The sequence below is a fragment of the Colius striatus genome, chromosome Z (genome assembly GCF_028858725.1).
Source record: "Colius striatus isolate bColStr4 chromosome Z, bColStr4.1.hap1, whole genome shotgun sequence".
In the NCBI taxonomy this organism is placed as follows: domain Eukaryota; kingdom Metazoa; phylum Chordata; class Aves; order Coliiformes; family Coliidae; genus Colius; species Colius striatus.
This window is the reverse complement of record NC_084790.1, coordinates 75,311,216-75,336,889: the sequence shown is the minus strand read 5'-3', so window position 1 is coordinate 75,336,889 and position 25,674 is coordinate 75,311,216. Positions and strand designations below refer to the sequence as shown.

The window sequence follows — 25,674 nt, the reverse complement described above, 5'->3', positions numbered from 1 at the left end:
TGTTTGGACAATCATCCACCAGACACTTGGCATCCTTTCACTGAAATGTACTTTCCCTGTGGAAAGAGAAGTGTCTTAGGGGATAAAGCCTGCGGAACAATCCAAAGCAAAAACGTACCCTCCCCCAAACACAAACACGTAATTAAAATACACAAAACAGGCATCACAGCAGAGTGGATGAAAATCTTGTGACTTAAAGCAGACTGTCCCCCAGGGACTCATCTCCCGAGACAGACTGCTTGTTGACATCATTTCTTTGGCAAGGGCTTTAAACATTTTATCAGCCATTGCAAGCACCTGAACTACATCATCACTCTTTACAAAAATCTGCTGGAGTCATTTGTCATCCTGAGCCATCACCATCTGGATTGCACCTCTCTGGGCTGCTCCCCTCTCACCATCAACTGAAACTTTATTGCAAGATCTGCCAAAGGATTTCTCAGCTACTCCTGAACCTTGGGGGTTTCAACCCAGCAATTGCTTTTAAGGATTATGAGGTGTTTGCATTCCCTTGAGTACCTTGCCTGTTCTCATCTTCTTGATGGGCTATTGGAAATGGTTGGTTGGTTAGTTCAAAGTTTTTCAGAAAACATCCTTGATGCCTGCAGTAGGTTAAAGCCCATCCTGAAGTAAGTCACCATACTCCCGTGTCAGCTAATGAGGGGTATCTCGTGGGGACTGGGTATTACATCTGTTTGCGTCAGGAATCTTTGGAATTTGCTCCATGGTTTCAGCACTCTGCCTCAAAAGTTAAGTGTATGTAGTTTTATAATCCCGACCAACACTTGAAACATTACAGCACCTAAGCAAACACCATACTCTATTTTTAGGCATGTCCACTTCATTTCAAGCCTTCGCACTTTATGATTAAAACATAAAATGGTGTGAACTTACATTTCAGCTAGAGCCAGTCCTTCACATTCCAGCTGTGCATTTGCTGTGTCTTTAATACCATATGCAAAATGAAAAAAACACTTTCTGTGTAGGTGGGAAATGTTTCCATACTGGTGGTCTCACCTATGGTTTGTGACAGCTGAGCATGGCTGAGATGTGTAACACAGCCTCGTGTATACCCTTCATGCTGCCTTTGGCGGTAGCTCGTTTCTGAGAGTGAGAAACCTGTTTCAAGATGACACATTAAAACTAACTCATGGCAACTTATCCATTACCAGACTAACTTTGCATCCAACTCTCCAGCACATCCTTAGAAAACTCAATCCAAAAACATAATAAAAGAACAGACTGCTATTCAAATTAAAATCTACAACTACCACAATTGTAGCTGCTGCTTAAATCATAGCAAAGGAAGGTAAAACCTTAAGTCAGTTAAAAAAAATTGGCACCAAGTGAGACTTAACCCAAGAAAGTTGTGATGGTGGTTCTTTCGTGGCATATGTTCTTTTGGATATGTTCATTGGATATGGATATGTTCTTTTGTACTTAGTCTAGTGGTTGACAGGGCTAAGACTCAATGATCTTAAAGGTCTCTTCCAGCTGAAACGGTTCTATGATTCTGTAAGATGGAACATAACTGGCAGGAAAAAAAATTAACTGTAATTTCACTACTAGTTACATCAAAGCACTTTCTAAAACCCCAAGCAAAAGCAAGGCCAAGTTTTGTCAGTGCTATATAGCTACAATTAAAAGACATCCTTTGTCCCTAAGAGAGTTTACAACCCAAAATAGGCAAGAGAGAGGGAAGACGTGCTTATCACAGTGCACATTAAAACTTCAAGACAGTAGATAGCCTGAGGATTCGTATTAATGAAAGTTGGAAGCAAACACAATAGATAAAAAGATGTTAAGAACAGAAACAGATTCTGAGGAAGGCCTTTACATGATTTAAGATGTCTATATTGAAAACTGAGAATAAGAGTTATTTATGTCTAAAGCACACAGCATATAAGAGTCCCAAACAAGCCTAGATGAAACATTAATTACTGACTAGGCTGACAAAAAGAGTTGACATAAAGCCACTGAGCTTCAGTGGAGTACCTTGCTCACAGCAAGGTTTTAATTTTGGTACAGCAAGTGGATGATAATTTTTTTTTCTCCATCGTATTTAAAAAAAATAGAAACATGCTTAAAGACAGAGTATTATTTCAAGCCTCATGTTTTGATTCCTGTAACGTGCCATGAGCTTTCCTTCTGTGCTTGGCAAGATAAAATAACATTTTCTATTAGCCAAAACGCAAGGTAAGGCTGGCATTTACCAATCCTAATTGGTAAATACTGCTATAGAAAGGCCATCAGCCTTCCAAACTACAAAGTGAAATGCAATTCAAAAGCATTTCCCTAGACAAGCCATCTTAATCAGGAAGCGCTAATGGGCTTGAACAAAGAAGAGTTGCTGATGAAACTAAACCAAGTGCTGTGCAACTGCAGCAATAGAAAGTAAATGCTGGCTGCACCTGTGTACACACTTAGGAGTTTGGAGAGAATTGTGGTCTACAAAAGCTAGGCTCAGTTAGTCTATAAGATAGCAAAGCTGGACAGTTATGCTGCTCTGGCAGCTGCAACCAACCCACTGCAGCATAACTGGGGTTAGCAATACGGAGTCAAGATCTTGAAGCACAACTGTAACCTGGATTTCCCCCAAAGTCTCTGCAAGGCAAGGCACTAATAATCCCTTTCCTTCCCCTCTCCTTTTTTTTTTAATAGATGGTAAGACAACTTCACAGAAAGAAGTGTCTGGTAGGCTCCACTCTGGAAAGGTTTCCTCCACAGCCCCAGTCCTATGGCCAGCTGGGCGGACACCCTGCACTCCTCCCATGACACATATGTCTCCCAACAGAGAAATGGCCAAATGCAGTGTCAGAGCCCCTCTCCACCTGCCTTCCTTCTCTGTTTAAGCACTTCTACTCTGTCCAGTCTCCTTTACATTTTCCGCTGGTGACAGCTGAATTTGGATGAGGATTTCAATCCCCTATTAACCTATATGCTTATGCAGAAGCAAGAGAATTCAAGGGTATTCTGGAGGTGTCTTCTTTTTTCTTTTAGTGGTTGTTCTTACAAGAACTTCTCAGAGCATCCTGTTGGGACCAGAGAAACCAAAGGTAGCCAGTCTGCTCCGGTACATTTCACCTCCAACCGACCTTCCTCTGGCTTCACCCATGCAAGCCTCTTGTCACGCCACTGACATCTGAACCAGTTCATATGATTCTTAAAAACTACACTCCCAACCCTCACACTCATAACCCTGGTCCTTGCAACCCTCACAGCACCTGATTGCTGCTCGTGCCAGCTGTACCAGGTCACCTCTGGGTGCTCCTTCGGGGCTGAACAGCTAAAGAAAGCAATCCACAGCTCTTCCAAAAACACCACAATAGAGAAAGTGAAAACAAAACCAAGGGATTCTGTCCTAATGGTCAACAGGGAGAAATCACAAAAGTTGTGTACTGTGAGGAAACCTCATAGGTTCCTTTTCTTTATCATTTTCCACCTGACTCCAGCAGCCCCTCCCCATACTCCTTCATCTGTGCCTTTACAATTACAAGCCTACAAAACATTGCCCCGTCTCAGGCCACTGAATAAAGGAAGTAAACTTTAATTTCTGTGCTTAAGCTTCTCAATCTTCCCAGGATGTAATGGATCATTACTTTGAGTCAGAGACTGCCTGGTCTCACATCACTGCCCATGACTCCCACTGCAGCCAGCCTGGGTCTTCTTCAATGTCAGGTCTGGCTTCCAGACTGACCCTTCAAGGTCCTCCTGATAGGCAGATACAGCCTTGATGCTTTGAATCCTTGCATTTTAAAGGACATTTAGGTTCATCCTAAAAATACTGTGACATAACTCAACCACTTGTAAACATTAAATGCTGCCTGCTAATTGACAGGTACAATATTTACTGAGGGTTACATACCAGCAAACAGACTGGCAGATTTGTTTATGCATAGCAACAGCAGTGCCAAGTGCACAGAAGAGACAGATTAAGATCTAGGAAACGAAAGCAAGCCTGGAGGAGGAGACTGACACATGCACACAAACCAGTAACACAGGAATCTCCTGGCAGGTTCACCTGACAAATAGTAGTTGTCTTGCCTCTTGTTTCACGATTCAGCATTACTGTTATTAGCAGCACAGAGAGAAAAAACAGGAGATCAACCCCACCGTGGTGGGAGAGTAGGGACCCGGAAACCAAAGAACACTGAAGACACGAAGATGCCTCAAAAGTACTCCCAGCACAACCTCTCTAAGGCATCAGCTGACCGCTAGGTTCAGCACAGCAGCAGCTGAAGACATGCAGATCCAACACAACCCTTTCTCCTCTGGTTGTTGGTTTTTTTTGGCACAGCTTCAAACTAACTTTCTACAGAGAGAAAAAGACCTGGTCCTGGACTTCATATATTGCAGTTTCAGTAATTCTTCAGTCTGCATCCTGGGGCTGGGGAAGGAAAGGTGGGGAGGACCAGGGCGGTCATCCCACAGCCATGATGGCTGTTGAGCAGCTTTTCAAAGCCTTTCCTCTCACCCACAGCCAATCTCTGGCCTGCCAGTAGCTGGCTCTTGTCCTCTTAAAGCAAATATAGTGCTCCCCACAGGCACACAGCTGACAGCCCTGGATATCCAATTAGTCAACATGTGGAGGAGATGGTGAGCGCAGGGCAGGCAGCAGGGACAGAGCCGCTTTCCCCACATAGAGGGTGCCCTGCCAATGCACCCTGTCCCCATGCGGGAGGAGATAACTCATTCTGCAGCTACGAGAGCTTTGGCTCACGCTTTGAAGCCTGGAAGGCGGCTGCAACTTCTGACATGACATCCTGGATGCCGTTTTCAAAAGGTTCCCAACATGACTGGAAATCACATGCCTGAGTGCCAGGTCATGCTTTGAAAATGGAGCTGGAAGTGTGAGTCCAGGCTCACAAGTATCTTTATTCTTTGCCTTTTTTTTTTTTAAATAGGACTCAAAAAATGTTGAAAGTTTTATTCACTATCACCATTCCATACGTATTAAGAAACTGAATTAAGCCATTCCTTACTCTGATAGCAGCTACCCTACAGATGCTAAAACGATGGGCTTGTATAAGGCACCCTTGTCTTTAAAGGCAAAAGATGAGCAAGGCATGCTATTCAGGCTGCAGCTACTGACATTTCTCCTTATTCAGATGTCAGGAAAATGTAATTAATACTGACACACACAGAGGTCACATTTCTAAGCGAAACATTAAGGGGAGAGAAGTTGAAAGAAAGAGAGAGAGAAGCAGTTTTACTAAACAACTGTGCTTCCTAACAGGCTCCACGACAGATACACCACAACTGAGCAGATTTTAGCTCTCAAATTTCCAGTGACTCAACTATGCTTTTACATTTACAAAGCCACCTCGTATGTGCTTTGCATGAAAAATGTGTTTATTGCTCACATTGATACGTATATGTTCTGAATTTAACAATTTACGTCTCAGACCAAAACCACTCTAAACATCAAGGTAACACTAGCATGAGCTGGCTCTGGATCAAGGGTTTCTTTATAGATATACAAAAATGATATTTTGGCTTTCCACTTCCTCAAAACAAACTCCGGTCATTTTCATTTATAACATGTGTTTAACTAGACATCTTCGGAACAGATTTAAGATGCTTTTATATGGACCAGAGCTTTCAAAATACTGAAAGACTCATTTATTTGTAATTGAACTTTCAATGTTTTCTTTCGGAGAGCCTGCAACTACAAGGCTTGCAAGAACAGTACAAAACCATCCTCCTCTTACTGCTGCACCATGATATCCAGCATGTCTTGCTGATGGGATGAGCAGATTTTCTCAGTTACGGTTCTTTATGCTAATTGGGTTTAGCCCCTCCAATGTAGTTTAAGATAAATTAGTTTTAAGTTCACAGCCACCATCGCCACCATCCTGCAGCAGTACTGGAGAGCACTAAGTCAGAGGATACGTTTAAACTTACACTTTCCTCAACAGAATTCAGTGATGAGATGTCCACTCATACTGCTCTCTGACTGACTTTGAAGTCTTAAAATCAAACCCAGCTGCTGCAGCAAGCTCTGAGTCTGACAAAGTAGTGTTCATCTGTTTATACTATCAGTGCCTCTGGAAAGATTGGCAGACAGCTCTTCTGGTGATAGATGCATTCTGAAACCTGACCAAGACTCAGGCTATTTTCCTCCATCCAGCAATGCTGCAATTCAGGCAGCAAACCCCAAGATCTCCATTAGGATGAAGAGAGAAGCAGTGAAATCTCCAACCCCACTATTGTCCCAGACGTTAACAAATCATCCATTTCATCAACTCAGAAAAAAATTCACAATAATTTCCATGTAGTCCCCAAACTCTGGCAAAACAGGTTTTCTAACACAAATAAATGCACCAAAAACCAAATCTTCAATTCCAATGTTAACGTGAGCTTTAAGGTGCCATCATGCTCACACAGAGCTAAATATGAAGTCCTGAAGGACAAAACAATCTTCTGATGACGTCTCCTGCCCCAGTGTCATAATATTATCACTTGTCTCAACAAAAGAAATCCTGAGGCCAACCCTGACAGGTCAGAGATACAAAGACCTTCCCCTCCATCACAGCTAAAGTATGACAGAGGTTTCTCACAATTATTATTTAACTCTCCTGTCCTTCTACCTCCATTTCAGACCCCATCCCATGGCTTGGTGCCCTGACAGCTTGGCTTGTCACCCTGAGGCTCAGTGCAACGACAGAGCACTGAAACCAGGGAAACCATTTGAGAAATTCCTTTAATTTCACTTGCACGCCTGCTGCTTGCTTCTCTAGAAAAAAACAATGCAAACATACCTGTGCAGACTGGTCACCCATGTCTGGCACACCTCCATCTGACAGCCGGCATCGGTACTGTCCCCCAGTGCCCTGAAGCTGCTCTTCCCCGTTGTGTTCTGCTTCGGAGGTCTCTGGCTGAGCTACCTCAACCTCCATCGGGGTGCAATGCCCATTCCCGTGCTCTGAGCCTGGCTTTTCTTTGCCATCCTTGCTGCCCGGTGTTCTGGTGATGACGCCAAACTTCCGTGTCCTTTTCCCATTTTGAGCAGCTCTGTCGCTGGGTTCAGGGCTGGGTTTGGCCTTTGGGTCGCAGCTGTTGCTGTTGTTGCCGTTGGAGGGAGGAAGAGGGGCTTTACGCTTGATGCGGCGCAACATGATCAGGTAGACAAAGCCGCCATTCCAGCACTGCTCAGCCAGGTAACTGTGAGGAAAGAGATGTATGGGGATTAGACGCTGCTCACCCCACAGTGCCCACATCCCACCCCAGCACTCCAAGGCACTGCACCACGTGACACTCATGCACCCTCTCAGGCAGCTGATTAACCAGCGTGGATGCCTTACGACACCTTGAGGAACGGGCAAATGCGTTCTTCCTTCAATATTTGAGGGAAGTAATATTGTGAATGACATCAGGAACAATAACAGCCCTACTAGCCATCCAGGCTGATCCCACTGTAGCGTAATACAACAACTAGTGAATGTCACCAAACAGGTTCCCACCACCTCAACCTGTGGACTTGCAGTACACCAACTTGGAAAGGTGGAGTAAGCAAAGCAAAACACAGAGTGCTTCCAATGGAGCATTAAAATAAATGAACACATTAAAAAAAATAAAAATCAGGCAGGCTTCATTTGTGCAGCAGTCCATAGAGCATTTGCATCTGAAATGAGCCTCCTTAGTGAAACTAATCTTCTCCTTAGGTGTACCTACATGCTTTGGAGGCCTCAGGGGAAAAAAGAACAAAATAAAAACAGCCACTGGGGGAAACAGGCGTAGCACTGATGGCCTCCACATCAGGCATCCTGGCTCCCATAAAGGGATGTGGAAATAAGGTGGGTTTCCTTTATAGCAAGTGTATTTGAATCAAAGCAAGCCAAATCATCTCAGTTGTGCAAGGAGCAGCCACCAGATCCTCTTACCAGAGCAAAGCATGATGTCCCCTCACAAAGTCTCTGTCACATGCCTTGAAGGAATTAACTTTTCTGCTTCAAGCAAACACTTGGTGACCTTACAGAAGCTGCACCCATTGATGCAAAAGAGGAATTTAAATTCATGCCTCTTTTGGGAATGGATATACCTCAACCCAAATTCTTGAAATATCTGGGTTCTGAGCCAAGGGTGTAACCAATTGAGAGCACAAACAAGCTGGAATTTGTACTTAGCAGGTTTGTATGTGCCCTTTCACACTAATTTAGGCCCCGAAATATATTGCCTTTCTCACTAGTGAAAGCAGCAAGAATTTCCTAGGGTATCAAATAAGCCTCTGCTGCAGATGTAATGAACACTAGACTAATACAGAGCAGCTGCTGAACCTACATCTCTAGGAGGAGCTGAGAAACTAGGAGGGATGCTGAACAGGAGAAGATCGTAAGAGAAAACAACACAGCACTCATGGTTTAGCAAGAAGGAGATAACTCAGGAGTCTTCTACCATTTTTTTTTCCCTCCCTGGTGCTAGTAGGCTAATTTTCCCCTTTCCTTCCTTAAAAGTTGTTTGGCTTTAAATGTAACCCTTCAAACTTATTCCCACGCAGAGGGGACTTAACGGCAAAACAGGAAAAGCAGCTATGATAACCCCTGAAGCAAACTTCTGTACAGGGAAGTGAGGAAGGCACTCTCAGTTACTCAAAGCAATCTGGGCCAGAGTAGCTGGAAATCAGTGGACGTGTGTTGCTGTCCAGAGACATAAGCTGACAGTTTTACCCCACTTCTTCCCAAAGCTTGAATGTCTCCAGCAGACAACATCATATTCAAATCACTTATACTTAATTAGGAAGAGCAATGCTCAGATAAATATGGCAACTACACAACCTTAAAGGCAGCCCTGGAGCAACAGAGTTGGGAAGGACAAGCATGTTGAGTGTGCCAAATTTCCCCAGTGAATAAAAATGGACTCCCTACTCCTTGGACAGTCCACTCAGCAGTTTTCACCAGGCAAAGCTCTTCTGTTGCTGTCAGTTGGATTTTATAAAATAGTAAGAATACTTAAAGAAAGCCCTAAAAGCATCTTTTTCAAAGCAGGTGGAAGCAGACAGCCAACGAGCCCTGCTGGCCGAAAGGTCTCTGCAGCCAAGGTCAGATGTTTGGGTGGCCATGAGGTGACACTGGGCTCAAGCAGACACGCAGGGCTGGCACAACCTGAAGGGTTAGCCTAAAAAAAAATTCCACAACTAAGATGGAAGTATTTTTGATTATCAAGTTAAAAGAAAAAAAGTCTTTTAATCAGAAAAGAGGCAGTTTTGTTCCAGAAACAATATGGGCTGCCTGTTTTCCACATTTATCTTTCAACTCAAATTTCAAGGCACACAGTAAAGTTGATTAAAATTCATGACTTTTGCTTGCAGCAATACCATTGCACTCTGATCCATCACACATAAGCCTGATAGCACTTCTTTTCCTGGCACACAGGAACAGAAAAGCAGCTCCTCTTCCCATAGTCCTGTGACTTACACAGGTGCTGCCCACTTGGTTTTTATGCAGAGTTCAGCTCTGCCTGACTTGTTTTTGTACAGGTGCATGTATGTGGGGTTTTTTTTAGAACACCTATCTCTATCTCTGAACTAATCACTGATGTATTTTTGAGTGCCAGTAACAAAGTGCATGCATTAATCAAGTACTTGATTTAGGAACCAAGTGGAATGAAAGGGAAGTCAGCATATGTCCAAATAAAGTAATTTTACATAGCCAAAACCAATTTCTTATTTCACTTCCACTTGTAGCATATTTATTCTGTTAAAAAAAAAGAGTAGCACTACGAAAAAGGAAAAAAGAAGGGAGGGTTTTTTTCTCTATCTACTGCTCACAGACAACCATCCCAACAGTCTGGAGCAGGGTTACACTGAGGGGTAATACATGCAGCTGCACTGAAATCAGTAGAGCCATGCTGATTTATCCCATATGCTGAAATGGCCTACATATTCCAGGCGTGCAGCCTGTAGTAACTCATGGGTTTATGTCTTCTTCAGTGCTTCTTGGCAGTTCAAAGCACACAATAAGTTTCCAGGGGAAAAAAAAAAAAGAAAGAAAGAAATGTCTTCTCTGGGTCAGTGAGCAATTACCTTTGCATGGCAGCAAGAGATCAAATACACCAGATGATGCCAGGTATTTCCGGATGGGGTAAATCCAGCTGGTACCAGTGATGCAATGAGTAGCATCATTACCTCAGAGTTTGTTTTGAATCAAAGACCAGACATCCAGTGCTGGTAAACCATCTCTGCTATAACGTCAAACTCATACAACAAGGTAGAAAACTTATATATGAAAAAATTGTGGTCATTTGCTGCATTGTCACAGAACGATAGAGTTGTTATGGCTGGAAAAGACCTTTTAAGACCATCACGTCCAACCTCTAACCTCACACTGCAAAGCCCATCACTAAACTATATCATGTCCCTCACCACTTCATTTATATATCTTTTAAATATCTTCAGGGATGATGACTCCACCGCCTCCCAGGGCTGCCCGTTCCAATGCTTAATAACCCTCTCGGTGAAAAATGTCCTAATGTCCAACCTAAACCTCCCCTGGTGCAACGTGAACCTATTTCCTTGTGTTCTATCATTCATTACTGGAAAGAACAGATTGACTTCCATCTCACTACAATTCCCCTTCAGGTAGCTGTAGAGAGTGATCATGTCTCCTCTCAGCCTCCTCTTCTATAGGCTCCCTCAGCCGCTCCTCATAAGACTCATTCTCTGAACCCTTCACCAGCTTTGTCATGGGTCTGTGGACACGCTCCAGCATCTCAATGTCCTTCTTGTATTGAGGAGCGCTGAACTAGACACGGTATTTGAGATGTGGCCTCACCAGTGCTGAGGACAGGGGGATAATCATCTCCTTGGTCCTGCTGGTCACACTTTGATACAGGCCAGGATGCCATTGGCCTTCCTGACCACTTGGGCACACTGCTGGTTCATGTTCAGCTGTCTGTCGATTAACACCCCCAGGTCCTTTTCCTCAAGACGGCTCTTGAGCCACTCTGCCGCAACCCTGTAGTGCTACCTGGGGTTGTTGTGGCCCAAGTGCGGGACTCAGCACTTGGCACGGTTGAACCTCATGCAATTGGCCTCAGCCCATCGCTTCAGCCCGTGCAGGTCTCTGAAGGGCCTTCCTGGTCTCAAGCACATCTACGCTCCCACCCAGCTTGGTGTCATTTGCGAATTTACTGAGGGTGCATTTGATTCTCTCATCAGATCATTGATGAAGATGTTAAACAAAACATACTTTCCCAAGATAGGGCTCTTAACCAAGCAGCCTGAACCACCTTTAAGTTCTGCTAAGCACATGCTGCCTACTTAGCTATCTTCATTTCCCTTTCACTTTTCTTCTAAGTAAAGAGCCAAAAAACCCCATGGAAGCACAGCAAGCTCTCAACACCAGACAAAAAAATCAGGAAGAGCTGTATTAAACAAGTGAGAACCTTCAGATTTTTAATTACTTTTTATCAATCCAGCAGCATCCCATGCCACAAGGAGTAATGGGATGGATTCAATAAAAAGTAATTTTACAGCCTCTAGACTGCAAAAAAACTGTAAATGCTAGACATGACACAAAATCCCTTTCTTTAAAGGTTTAATGGGCATAATGCAGACAAGCTTTTTCCTTTTTCTTTAGATTTGGTCTTTGGTCTCACAGAGATTTTAGCAATTAATATACCAACTGTATCACAGGCAAAGCAGGATCAGAGCTGACAAGAATGCATGGCTCTTAGCAACGGATGTTGGGAATCAGCTGCACCTTCCAAGTTGATGCTTAACTTGAAGATGGTCTTTAGCTTGGATGAGGTGTGTGGAGCAAAAATACTGCTAATGCAGCTTTGACTGATGTAAGTTTATTGGAAACTGAGGCTCTAAAACTTATTATTTCCCATTTTGGTTTGTAAGGGATGGAGTAGGAATTGGTGAAAGCCCTGGATCTCATATACCAGCTAAGAAACTTTGGGCAGCTACTCCTTCTGCCAGCAAAATGTAACACTTAACAAATCGTATTATCACTGATTTTAAGAATGCACAAGAGATTTTACCAGCTGATCATACATCTATTAGTATTAGTTACCAAGGCAAAACACTTTACCTGCAAAACACTCATCCACGCTTTCTGTGTTTGCCCATCTTTGCAAGGTAGTGTCAAGTCTCCTCAGCACACTTGGGAGTCTCCTCAGAGGCTGCAGCAATATCTCCTCAATCAGGGTCTAAAACACCACTGAAACATCAGCTTGGAAAAGTTTCCCACTGTTGAGCTCAGGGTGGACCACTCAGCTGCTCCTGCTGCTTTGACCTCACCCTGGCACCAGCTCTGGTAAAACCCCAGCCCGTACAGAATGCCAGCCCTTAACCAGTGGGACAGACTTGTCTCTCTCTGTAGGAGAGAAATCATTAAAATGTTAATAATCTTTAAAACCAGAGGAAAGTTATTTTACACTTGAAATGCTCCTGGAAAGTTGTGTTTTGCAGAGCTCAAAGACAGGTTGGAAAACACAACTGGTGGCTGGTATGAAGGGGCATTTAATACTCTTTTTATATCAGAACTTGAACAGATGGACACATCCATTTCCTTTGCAGATCATTTTGAGTCAAGCAGCCAAATCTCATTGCTTCCCTATGCAGCTGAAATGATCATTGTGATCATAAAAACTGATAAACTCACTAAGTTTATTCCAAGTTCTCTGGCACGAGTGTGAAGTATCAGACTCAGAAATGGTGTCAGAGCAAGCTAGTAATTTTTTTCATATTTATACATATATATTTGTGTGTGTGCATGTATAAAGACTTAACAAGAGCATGCTGTGACAAGCTCTCTGTCACATCCCATCTCACTTGAACAAATGCAGATGGCCACACTGAGCTACAGAAAAACCAAAGCAGACCCAGCTGCCTTAAGAAAGCATCTGGATCCACTTTAGGATCAGAAATATTGAAGAAGTATGTTTATTTCACACTAATAATACTGTTCAGGATTTCTCCAGTATCTTTTATCCCAATAGATCAGAAAGTGTTTGGGAAATGATACAGACATCTCACCAGCCAGCCCATTGTGCAGCTCAGAGCACAGATGAGAAGCCTCAGCCAGATGACCATCAGAGCCTCTGACTAGCCCACCCTCCAGGAACTGTAATGTCCTTATAGAAGTACAGACAGAATGCTAATCTTTATGCTTTTCTCTGAGAGACTCAGGCATGGCAAGAAAATTCTTGAAACTAAATCTTCTTTAGACTGAAAATATGAAAGGCAGTGCAGATCCTTGCAGAACTGAAACCTTCAGCACCAAGAGGGATTTAAAAGCTAAGCTTAACAAATCATCTCTCCATGATTACTGGCAAATGAGCTGACTTGCTTTTCAGGTAAGGCAGGGCAAATTAATGACTAACAGATAGTGACTGATGGAAAGGCACGTGGCTGCTCAGGATACCCTCACCTCACTGTCCTCACTGTGTGAGAACACCTGGACCACGGAGGACAGATTTTGGCAAGCACCAAGCAGTACGTTTCTCAGCTTTCTGCAGCCCATTGTTTCACCTCCTTGGGACTGGAGGGGCACCTCATGGCCAACCCTCTCCTCTGCCTCCCAGAGGGATTAAGCTCTCCAACCACAGTCTACCTCAGCAGAAGGCAATGGCATTGATAAACCTGTAGGCTACTTTGATATACTCTTGTGGCACAGAGCTACAGTACACAACAAGCTCAACCCAGCATCTCGTCACTGACAAGCCCTTTCCTGTCCCAGATGCTGCAGGCAATGGTACATGCAAAGGACGAGATGTTCTCTGCTTGCCTTAATAAACAGGAGGAAAGGCAGAAAGGGCAAAGGAAAAGCCAGTCACCGAGCTGAGAGACTAGTAATGCCCAGGTAGTACATGCAAATGGCCCAGGGCATGTAAGACACCTCCCATCTCCCTTTTGAGGATGAGCAACCCTCAGCCCTTGGCTTGTGGCCAAGGTTAAACTGCACCTCCCTGAGTCTCATGTAGGCTGTGGCTCTCTGTGCCACACTGATTTTTCCTCTGGATAGCCAAATTGGTAGCTTTCTGGAAAACAAAACTCTGCATCTATTTTTTTCTGCCTCAGAAAGATGACTTTGGAAGTTAAATTTCAAGGTAGATTTCCATGGCCTTTCATCAGGCAGTACAGGCATGGTTGGTGCTGATTAGATCCAATTCTCCCTGGATTAAAACTGCCCATAGCTTTGAGCATCCCACTGTTTTGTGCCCATCACAATGATGCTCGAGCTGCTTGCAGGCTGGCTGCTATGAGCCTGTACAACACACCAACATCTTGGAGAATCAACAGTAGCAGCAACAGACATGGAAAGGTCTGATCTTCTGCTGTTCATCATAGAAACCAAACCACAAAGAATTTACGACTAAAAGGAATAAATGCTGCAGCATTGAAGTCTGCAAAGAGCCCCTGGGCAAATACACCTCTGGCAAGCTGTCAGGAGGCCCCAGGTAAGACCTCTTTGCCCACCATGAAATCCTGAACTCCTACAGAAGGTGAAAAGGGAGAGGAGGGAGGATTACTACTGTGTTTTTGTGGACTCACTGCCTGCTTGCAGCTTTTGCTGGAAGACAGCCTTGTGACAGCATTGTGACACAGGATGATGACTAAAGTCTGGTGAGACACCTCACTCTGCTTGGTATTGATGCAATGATTTGGCTTTCAGTTTGGGAGAACTGAATTACTTTTCCTTTGCTATGCTACAAATCCATCGCAGCACCCAGGCAAGTCTTTCCATGAATAAACAGGGCCAACAACATATCTTATCCCACAGAGCTCTTGCAAGGTCTAAGGTGGAGAAACCACTGGCTTTAAGTATTACAGTTTCACAAACACCTTACATCTGGGATCAGCCAACACCGAACACCACCACGGCTCTCCTCCCACTCTGTATCCTGCTCAGGTTCTGGCACAGTCATTTGAGCAACAGTACAAATGAACCCACTGAGAGAACCAATCCAGTTTTAAATCAGCCTAGCCAAAGCAAACTTGCAAAAATTCAAACCTCAAGATGGGGAATTTAAACCCAGCCCAGCTCTCTGATCTGGTCACAGGAGTGCCGGACCAGGGACGGGAGAAGAAAAGGAGGTGGCAGGAGACCACGCTTCCGCTCCCACCCACAGGCCCCACCTCCACACAGCTGAGAGACGCATGTGGCTGCAGCCCGAGGGAAGGGAGTTGCACACATGGTGCAGACAGAAGTTTTGGCTGGCTTCAGGTGAATGGTGTTCCTTATCTCCAGGTCCTAAAAATGACAGGATAAGCATTGCTGCAGACAACAAAGTCTCACCATCACAGGTGTGGAAAGAAGATGGGCTAGATAATGGTGATTATGCTGGCACAGCAGAAAAATGCATTTCTACCCTGAATTTTAGAGACAACTAAGAAGCATGTCCAGGGCTTTAGGAGAGGGACAAAAGGAGTAGGGACCTCCAAATATATGGAGGATACGGATCAAGAACATGAGTGGCCACATTAAGCCGTCTCTCCTCCAAGAACAAATATCTGCAGAGGATGACTTGAAGAGCTGCACAGTTTCTCCACACCTAAGGAACCTCCAAAGCTCTGACAGACATCCTATACCTAACACACTATGTTGCTGCAGTCATCATCAAAACCTTTGGGATTTGCTGATTATTGGCTATGTTAGCAGAACAGAGCAATGATGTTGCAATTAGACTGCAGAGATTTTGGACTCAAACTTTACAAAGGATTCAATCTCACTAAACATAAAACTCCCACAATGGCATTTAAAAGTCCTAAGAGACAGACATATATAGTGCTTTTTGATTTTGGTGCCTTGAGATAGACTAATGGAGACAAATTCTATTTGTACCTTGGTTAAGCAGCACAGGGTATAAACAGAAGTGGTCTCATCCAGTCAAACCCTCATGGGACTAAACGCTTCAATTTGTCAGTTCATAGCTCTGCTGCAAACTTTTAGGTAGACACATGGCCACTTCCACAAACACCATTTCCTGTTACAAGAAAACTAAGCAATTTTAAATGAAATTTTAAAACACGCTCCTGGAAGCTCCAGACAATACAAGCACAAACTTTTTGTTTTGTGTCCTGTGCAACTGTTCTTCATTCCTAATTGCTCTCTATGCAATTGCTCTCTTCTTGAGGAACTGGAGCCAGGTCCAGTTTTGCACCTTTTCTACCCTTTTGCCAAAGAAAGAGGTGATTTGCCTTCCTCTTGGAGCCCAGTGCTGGACCTGCCCTTCCCTGGAGCAGAAGGCAAGGCTAGACAGCCTCAGTTGCTTCATGCCTCTTGGTAATGCAGCTGCAACACAGAGGTGAATGAGTACAGTCATGCCCCAAAAACCACATACGTATCTAAACACCATCACTGTTGACAACAGAGAAATTTTTCCCTTACCCCATTTTTACCAAATATCTTTTCCAAAATGTCTTGATTTAGATTTGCCTGCCCTCCTCAAGTAAAGTTTTACTTACTGTACTGTGGTATGGGGCAGTTATTCTGTATAATCCTAGTAACAACAGGATGGATAGAAGCAAAAAATTGCCTAAAAGTATAAGGGGGATGTTCAATCTGCAGGGAGTCTGCTAGCCACTGTCCCTCCCAACATCTCCACGATCAAGGGCTGCCATCAACAAGATCCAGTCTCCCACTTCAGCACAAATCAAGAATACAGGTTTGAAGTGAAATTCATTTCCTCTATTACTGTGCCTTGGTTTGCCTGCCTAGGTAGTCTCCAAGCTCCCACTATGTTCCTCTCTGAAGAAATTCAAATGGCAGATGTGTGCCAGGCACACGCTTAGTGCACTTCATTTGCTGTGCCATATGGTCCAGCTGAGTGCCCACCTGCATTCAGCCCATGCGACCGCACTAAAGTTAATCCAAACTAGCCCAAAAAATAACCATGGTGTGGAGGTCAGGTCTCAGCTCAACAGTTTCATCTTACAGACCTCCTCCCCACTGGGCTACACTACTGTCTAACACACACACAGAGCAATTGCTCCATGCCCCCGGTTACAGTATTCTCCAACACATTCATCTGAAGGAAGTCTGCAAAGACTGATGCTATCAACTATTAGGTCCATGCATGATTTTTTGCTTCACAAGTCAGACAAGACTTGCGTGCAGGCATACCCAACACACACAGTGGAGCACAAATAAATTGCTGTTTACCTTTTGCATTAGTAATTTACAGAGCAGCACTCAAAAGAGTTTTAATTGCAGAGGTGCAGCCTGTTACCATTAGCTCAGATGCTTGGCTTCAGAAACCATGTTTCTGAATTAACATATCTCAGAAATGTGAATGAAGAGGCACCGGAGCTTTGACTTTTAAACTGAGATAATATATCAAAATAAAGATGTTTACTTTATTGCAAACCAATTTGCATTGAGTGCTATCTGAAAATCTTCAGTCTTGAGCACTAGCCAAAGGCCATCCATGTGTGACCCATGTACAAAGTACATACACTGTGTAATGCTTCTCCCACTTCACCCAGAGTGCCCAAATCTTGTTACTGGGTTTCAGACCTCACCACTCTATTTCCAAGGCTCTCTATCTTTTGTCCAGGCTATTTCAGGATTACTGCTACCTTCTAAGAATCCAGCTCACATCCTTCCCTCTTCCTCCCTGCAAATCTTTTATCTAATCCTGCCTCCAGTTTCCGATTGCACCAGGCAGCAGCGACAGGCAAGAGTAGATTTAACCTGAGAGAAATGGCTCATTCAAAATTGAATGAGAACTTAAGCAAGGGGATATTCTTTATCATAACCCAGGCTTTTTGCACAGACTCAGTACCCAGGCAGAGAGACACAAAAAATTTCCACAGGTGAATGTGACAACCCCCTAGCATGAATCTTGCTGCTAGGAGGTCTGTGAGACACAGAGGCTGGATGGTGGCCATGGCCGATACTAGTGTGGCAGTGCAGGGCAGTGGGAGTGGCCAGCCCAGGCTATTCCCAGGCAATGAGGTCATCTCTTTGAGATTAAAAAATTAGTATTTTTCCCTAAGCAGAAATTATAAAAAATACCCAAAAGGGAGGAGAAAAAACACATCTCATTGGCAGAGCTTTTATTTCCGCAGCAAAGTCTTCCAATTATATTTGAAATGGGGGGAAAAAAAAAAATCTCCGCAACATTGTTTTGGCAAACCACATTCTTTAGGTTTTAGCATTAGTTGTAATTCCCAAAGTACCTCTTTCCACTGAGAAGTGAAGATTTTGGATGTCTGTGAGCAATGAAAAGGAGAGCCAGAAAATTTAATCGAGTCTATTTTACAGCAGGAAGTGGTATGCTGGGGTAGAAGAGACTTATTTCCAATGCTTTTGCAAGCTCAGGAGCTCCTGAGAGGAGCCCTAATAACAGAGAGACCAGGCTTCAAATAACTCCGCAACTGCTGGGGGGCAGACAGGGGAGGAACAAATTCACAGATCTGAGATTTATTTGAAGGGGCCAATTGCAGTAGCAAGGGCTATTTGCCTTCAAAAGACTGCTTGGTTTTGGGTATTTTCCAGGATTCTTCCTAATACTGAAAACAGTAGCTACTTCATCAGCAGCTCCCTGCTTACCAAGCAACGCCTGTCATCCAGCATCCTCAGATCTTGTGATTTGACCACGAAGCTCACAAAGCCAGAAATTGGTACTTGAGATTAGAATCGCAGCTCCCTACTAACAGCAAAAAAACCCACCCAGAACTATAACTGTCTGTCAGAGCAGGTGAAAAGCCTGAGTAGTGTGATCTGGTTGTACTATAAAAACCCTAAAAAAAGGTAATAAAGAGCCTAAACTCATACATACTATGTACACCCATGTAATTATTTCCTGAGACTTCAGGTCAGATTTCAGGCCGCAGGAGACCAAAGGAAGAAGGAAAAAGGAGTGAACTTTGCACTAGTGTTCCTCACAGTGAGGTCCTCAACGCATCCCAAACGATGCTGTTGTCCACTGCTGTGCTCATGGGCTGCAGGAGACCAAGTCAACCCACCTTCCAGTCCCCTGCCTCCCTCAGTGCTTCATCTCATTTGCAGCCACTCTTGCAAAGGGCATTTTTGTATTTTGAGATCATTGCCCGTGGGGACAGGAGGTTTATTTAGCTATTTAACATCACTACTTTGTTCTTGGCCGTGATGATGGGCTGTGCATACAGTAAATCCCTGGGATGAACTGCTTTCGGCTCCCACTATAGGATTGCTGAACTGTGCTTCCTCTGCATGCTGCGACAGGTTTCTAACCATAGTAACACTGCACAAAGCACTGTCTCTCTTGCTCAACAGTTTCCATCAGTCACACCAAACCCTTCCTCTCCCACTGCCTAAATACATCTTTGATATTCCTGATGTTTGGCCAGAATAAAGGACTCGCCCTCTCTAAAACAAGCAAAATGTGCTGATAATTATTCAGTTTTACAATTCCCCCTGCACACAAACATTTCCCATCTGAGCTCCCTGGAGACAGGACTGGGGTTATTTTTGCTCAGGCAAGCTCACTGCTTTGAATTCAAAGTCACTCGTGGATGCACAGGATTTCAAAGCGGAGGCAGATCGCCACCAAGACAAGAGCAACTCCCAACTTGCTAAGGCTAGCACGAGCTTACGCAGAGAAAATCAGCTCCATTCGGGTGCAGTGGCACCTGGGATGATATCTTCACTGACACTGCACGTCCCTAAACCTCACTGCTCAAGTAAACTCAGGAACTTCAGCCAGGGCTCTGCACAAAATTGTGCAAAAGCAGGAGTTGTGCAATGCCAGATACATATGTGCCTGTCTGTAGTTCATTTGCTTCTTTTCTTGGATGCTTACATTGTAAATCACCTTCTAATTACATCCTCTCTTACTGTTTTTACCACTGTGAGCTTGGATGAGTCCAAAAGGGAGAAGAAATAAGAAATATGCATGGCAGCCACCATAAACATTTCCTAACTTTCACTCCATTTTGCAACACAAGCAAGACAGGCTTGCCCTTCTAAGAGGGCCAATAGATTAGTGCTTGCAGATGGTTTCAACTCACTGACCGTTTTGCCCACAGTGAAGATTTTTTAAATTTAACACAGATTTTGCAACCACTCTGCCAGCTACAAAAGATATGAGCATCCCTATGAGAGGTCACGACACAGGCTGCAACCCCATAAACTGACTCAGGTGGCTAGGACAGTCCTCAACACCATCCCCAAAGCAAATACTATTTTGATAGTCAGGAGAGTGGATGGGACTCAGTTCAAGAAGGACAAACAGCTGCTGGACAGTTCAGCGCAGGTCCACAAGATGATGAAGGGAGTGGAGCATCTCCCTTATGATGAAAGGCTGAGGGAGCTGGAGTTCTTTAGCTTGGAGGAGACTGAGCGGTGGCCTCATTAATGTTTACAAATACATAAAGGGTGGGTGTCAGGAGGATGGAGCCAGGCTGTTCTCAGTGATGTCCAACAATAGGACAAGGGGCAACGGGTACAAGCTGGAACATAAGAGGTGTTCCAAAGAAACATTTGGAAAAACTTCTTCACTGTGAAGGTGAGAGAGCACTGGAAGGGGCTGCCCAGATGGGTTGTGGAGTCTCCTTCTCTGGGAACATTCAAAATCCACATGGAAAAGTTCCTGTGTGACCTACTCTAAGTGGTCCTGCTCTGGCAGGGGGTTTGGACTAGATGATCTTTGGAGGTCTCTTCCAACCTTTAACATTTTGTGATTCTGTGTGGTTCTACATCTATTCCCATGACCAGGTTTTGTCAGCAGTTAACTAGGCCCCATAAACTGCTGCTGCAGTCAAAACACATCTGGATTTGCCTTAAGTTGCAACTTCATTAGATGTAGCCAGAAGTAACACATTCATTATCTAACCTGAGACATGACAGTATAAGGGGGGAAATATATATACTGGTTTATTTCTTTGAATTAAAAAACAAATGAAGGTTTCAAGTTTTCACCCTCCATTCTATGCTGGGATACTACCCCACAATGTTTCTGCCTAAAGATATGCCTGAGACTCCTCACACCACCATCATACCACAACAGTGAGGGTTTTGCTTCCTCATAGGCTGAGGAAAGCTTCACAATGCCCTGACCCAGCCTCTGAGCAGGGACTGATGCTGCCACTCAAAAGATGACCCCAGGTATCCCAGCTCAGGAAGGAGCCAGGACTGAATCTATTAAAGAAGAAGGTAAGGGCACATAGCACCGCACTCCAGCCCAGTTGAGGGTAATCCCTGGCACAGACACTGGGGCACTCTCCTGTCGAGGATGGGACAATCATGTAGGAAGGGCTTGCAGGAAATACTTGGTGTCACAGACGCAGGGGCTTTGCAGGTGAAAACACTCCTGGAAGCAAACCAGAGCATATGCCCCAGCAAAGAGCTGTGCTGGATAGTGAGGAGGTGCAGTAGCACCTGCCTACCTTGCACAGTGCAGAAAAGGTGATGGCCATGGGCATGTCTTATCCTCTACCTGCCAGGCCCTGGGGCTAGGAAAGGTCTGCTCACTGCCAGGGTACTGTCAGCATGTTAGGGTACATGCCAGCTCTGCAGAGAGAGACTTGGGAGTCCTGGCTGATAATAAACTAACCATGAGCCAGCAATGTGCCCTCATGGCCAAGAAGGCCAATGGCATCCTGGGATGCATCAAGAAGAGTGTGGCCAGCAGGTTAAGAGAGGTTCTTTTCCCCCTCTCCTCTGCCCTGCTGAGGCCTCATCTGGGGTCCTGTGTCCAGTTCTGGGCTCCTCAGCTCAAGAGGGACAGGGAAGTGCTGGAGAGTCCAGCGCAGGGCCAACAAGATGATCAGGGGACTGGAACATCTTTCAGATGAGGAAAGGCTGCAGGAACTGGGGCTGTTTAGTCTGGAGAAGAGGAGACTGAGGGGAGATCTTATTAAGATCTACAAATATCTACATGGTAAATGTCAGGAGGTTGGGACATCCCTTTTTTCTATTGTGTCTAGCAACAGGACAAGGGGTAATGGGATGAAGCTGAAACACAAAAAGTTCCATTTAAACATAAGAAAAAACTATTTCACTGTTCAGGTGAGGGAGCCCTGGCACAGGCTGCCCAGAGGGGTTGTGGAGAAGACCCACCTGGACATGTTCCTATGCGACCTGGTCTAGGTGGCCCTGCTTCTGCAGGGGGGTTGGACTAGAGGATCTGTAAAGATCCCTTCCAACCCCTACCATTCTGTGATTCTAGGATTCCATGTGAGAAAGACAGAGTCAGTGGAATTAAGCATACAGTGTTCTGCGATGTGGCTGCAGTTCCTAATACATCAAACCATCAAGTTGATTTCCCAGAGTGACACAAAATACAGAACCACTGTCCTTTTTTTTCTTTCCCTCCCTAAAAATAAATAATTTTATGATTCACCCAGAAATTCCCAGTTCTGGCATGAGACAGACCAGCAACACGTCATGAGAAATCCCCTGTAAGCCTTCTGATGATTTTCATCTATTATTCACTTACCACAAATCCTTGCTATTAACAAACTGCACTAAGGGAATCCGAACTTTCAAAGCCACAAATCTCCTAATAACTAGGGCCGCTTTATACATGCTTCAGGATTAGCCATGTCATCTCGTTAGAAACTCAAAGCTGCTCTTCATTATTGGATTGAACCTGCCTGCAAATAGAGAAGAGATTGATAATACTCCCACTGATTTCAATGGTACAGGAGCATTTATTACATAACATCTTCTTCCCGGACAAATCAAGCCCAGTGGCACAAATTTATGCTGTGCTACTGTGCCAAAGACCCAGAAACCTCCCTCAAGCACACTAACACCAATTCTAGCAGACAGCGTTAGAATAAACTTGACTGAAGCACACTAAGGCTTCACACTGGCTCCTAGCATGCAAACCAAAGGCAGTTTTACAACTATCTGTTCAGGAAATTAAGACTGCCTTTAGTTGCTTTGAAAAAAAAAAAAAAAACTTTTTTAGACAGCATATCAGCTTCTTCAAAGAGCCTTCAAACTAATTAGCCATACTGAGTTACTATTAAAATACAGAGCTTATATGCAATACTCCTGACAATAACAGAGCTGGTGCTTTGGTACCAAAGCTACAGAATTAGCACAAACTTCATCAGATGCATTTTCCTATAGGCTCCAAATTGTATTTCAAACTGAATATTTTCCTTTCCTGCAGTGGATGTGGGAATTTGCTTAATTCATTTCTAAGTTCAAAGCATTAGCCCATGTGCAGATCAAGAGTTTGAATATTCAACAGTGAGAGACTGCAGGAGGGGATGGAAGACAAACACAGAAGAGAGGACACTGAAAACAAAAACTGCAGTAAAAAAATCAAGGTTAAAAAATAGTTTATGTACTAAGGACAAGCTATACAGCTGTTCCAGATCATCTTCTTTGGGGGTTAGGGAGTGTGTGTGCTTAATCTAATGCAAAAGGCACAATAGCCCTCTCATATAGATGCAGATAGGCTGACAAGCAAAACAAAGTTTACAAACCCCCACAAGATATGCAAAGCCCAGAGAAGCAGACTGCAAGGCTCACAAATTTTAATTCCAAGTGTTTCTGCCCATCCCTGCTTCTTAAAGAGTGGATTTACTTGGCAGATAAGCCTTTGCTACTTAAAAATAAATAATTTTTTTAAAACCCACCAAAGGCATCACAGGAAAAGAAATTTCCTTTCCCCTTTTGACTTCCATTCATCTGCTTTACTTACAAGGCTTACGTACAGTGGAGACTAGCAGGTATGTACTCGAAGGCCCAGCACTGCTCCTGCTCCCTCGAAACAATCTCCCTCTTCCTCTCCTCCTCCATCGCCTGCCCCACCCGCAGCACCCCAGCTCTTCCACAAGCTCTTCCAGCTCTTCCTGCTCACTTCCCCCCCAAGGGAATCACCATCTCTTGCTCCAAAGGTGCTACACATTGTGTTTCTAAATTTCAGGCCAGAACCTGTCAGCAACTGGGACAGAGGGGGGAAACTACAAACTCCCATAACACATCATCACAACTACTTAATTATTACCTTATAACAAGTCACATAGATAATTTCCTTCCCGTCCCCTTGCTGAACTTTCACTGAAGGTACTGATTGGATTTGTCAGCCTGTTCTCACATATGACTGAATTCAATTAAACAAAACACAACCAACAAGACAGCATGTATTGGATGTCTGCTTGAAAATAACAAGTAGCAACATGCTCAGGCAGTTGGTGTAACTCAAAAGAAGGATGTTCCATAACATACTTTGGAACTACTATCTGCACAGAAAAAGCCAGAAGCAGACTGTAACCAGCAACGGCAAGTAGCAGGACAGCAGCAGAGCACAACCCTTGAATCTTGTTTCTTGTGCTGGATCAGAGTTTAATCTGAGCAGCAGCGACATAAATCCAAAGGGGCTCTATTAAAAACCAGTGCAATGATTCATCCCATGGAGAGAAGCATAAATTCAGACTCTGGGCATCTATATATTCCTTAAGAAAGCCTTTTGTTTAGCAACAAGAATTTCTTTGTTGGACAAGTAGAGGGGCTGGATCACATCCCTGTGGCAAGACATTTCTGTTCCTCTAGCAACACAGAAGGGCATTAGACAGCCCACATGCAGAGTCAAAGAAATACTAGCTGTACGTGTATATGCCAAGCAACTCTGACACAGGCACTTTAATGCAGTGCTATTTTCAATCTCCCAAAAACACTCATTGCAACCTTACAGCAGCCCCAAGGCCATCCTAATCCACCCAAATCTCCAGCAGCAAAACCTTGACAACCTCTCATCTTCCCCAAAAATCAACACGCACTTTGCCACGTGTCTCGCAAAACCGGGATTTCCTTCCCAGGCTGCAGTGATGGCTCAGAGCCATGGCTGCTCCTTCACATCCCTTCAGGAAGCTTTGCCAAGGTCTTTTTTAACCCGACATGCACTACTGTTCACCAGGAAACATGAGACTAGTCAGGACAGGAATCCTCAACCCCGACATCCAGCGCAGCAGCAACTGCCCCACAGATTTCAGCTTCAAGTTCTCAATAAACACCAACCCTCTGCAATCATGAAGTGGGATTCCCCCCGGCCCCCAAAATCAAAACAATTCAGCAAAATGTCAGCTTTTCTGAAGACAGAAACATCTCACTCTATCCTCATTCTTCCCTATCTAGAGGCCCTTGTCCTCAAAGATAAAGCCAATTTGTTGATCCTATTTGCTGGCATTTACTCAGCTGAGAGGCATCAAAACACACAGTCTGTATTTGCTGTGCTCATGGAAGTCACACACAGCAGATAATCTCAACAAAATGCCACCAAGCACAAGGAAACACTTCAGCAGCTACATGCACCCCAGAAACAAAAGACCTACGTCCATCCTAACCAGATCCTGCCCCATTTCCATGACAATGATGACTCCCTTCCAGTTATGCATTAGGACTAAAGTATTAAAAGCAATACCAGAAAAATACCACAACCACAGGATGGGCATTTGCTGATCCTTTTTATTTGATGATATTTTGATACTGGGGTACTATTAACACAAAACCTTAAAATTAGCCTGCTACAGCCTTCACACTGAAATATGGTAGCACTTACTCTCACGTGAACAATTTTTCTTTGGCCTGGATAATTGCTCTCACACCAATCAAATAGAGAAACATACATACAGATACAATTCATAAACTCTCCTCATGTGCATGCCATACAAGTCCCAGATGTCTTAGGCATCAGATCAGGATGAAGTCACAAACACAACTGAGATACTACAGCACTCACACATATGTAACATATATTAGAAACAAACACTCTGAAATATTAATG

At 44.1% G+C, this 25,674-nt stretch overlaps 1 protein-coding gene across 5 annotated transcripts in view; it reads right to left on the bottom strand.

Moving 5' to 3' along the window:
• Positions 1-25,674, bottom strand: part of PDZD2 (PDZ domain containing 2) — a 153,049-nt gene that overhangs the window by 70,854 nt on the left and 56,521 nt on the right. For all 5 annotated transcript variants that reach the window (XR_009820827.1, XM_062017829.1, XM_062017827.1 and 2 more), the window contains exon 2: positions 6,762-7,164. Coding sequence is in view for 4 of the 5 variants with exons in the window: in XM_062017829.1 (XP_061873813.1) it covers positions 6,762-7,164 (403 nt within the window). In the remaining variant the exon portion in view is untranslated. The remainder of the gene's footprint in view (positions 1-6,761; positions 7,165-25,674) is intronic.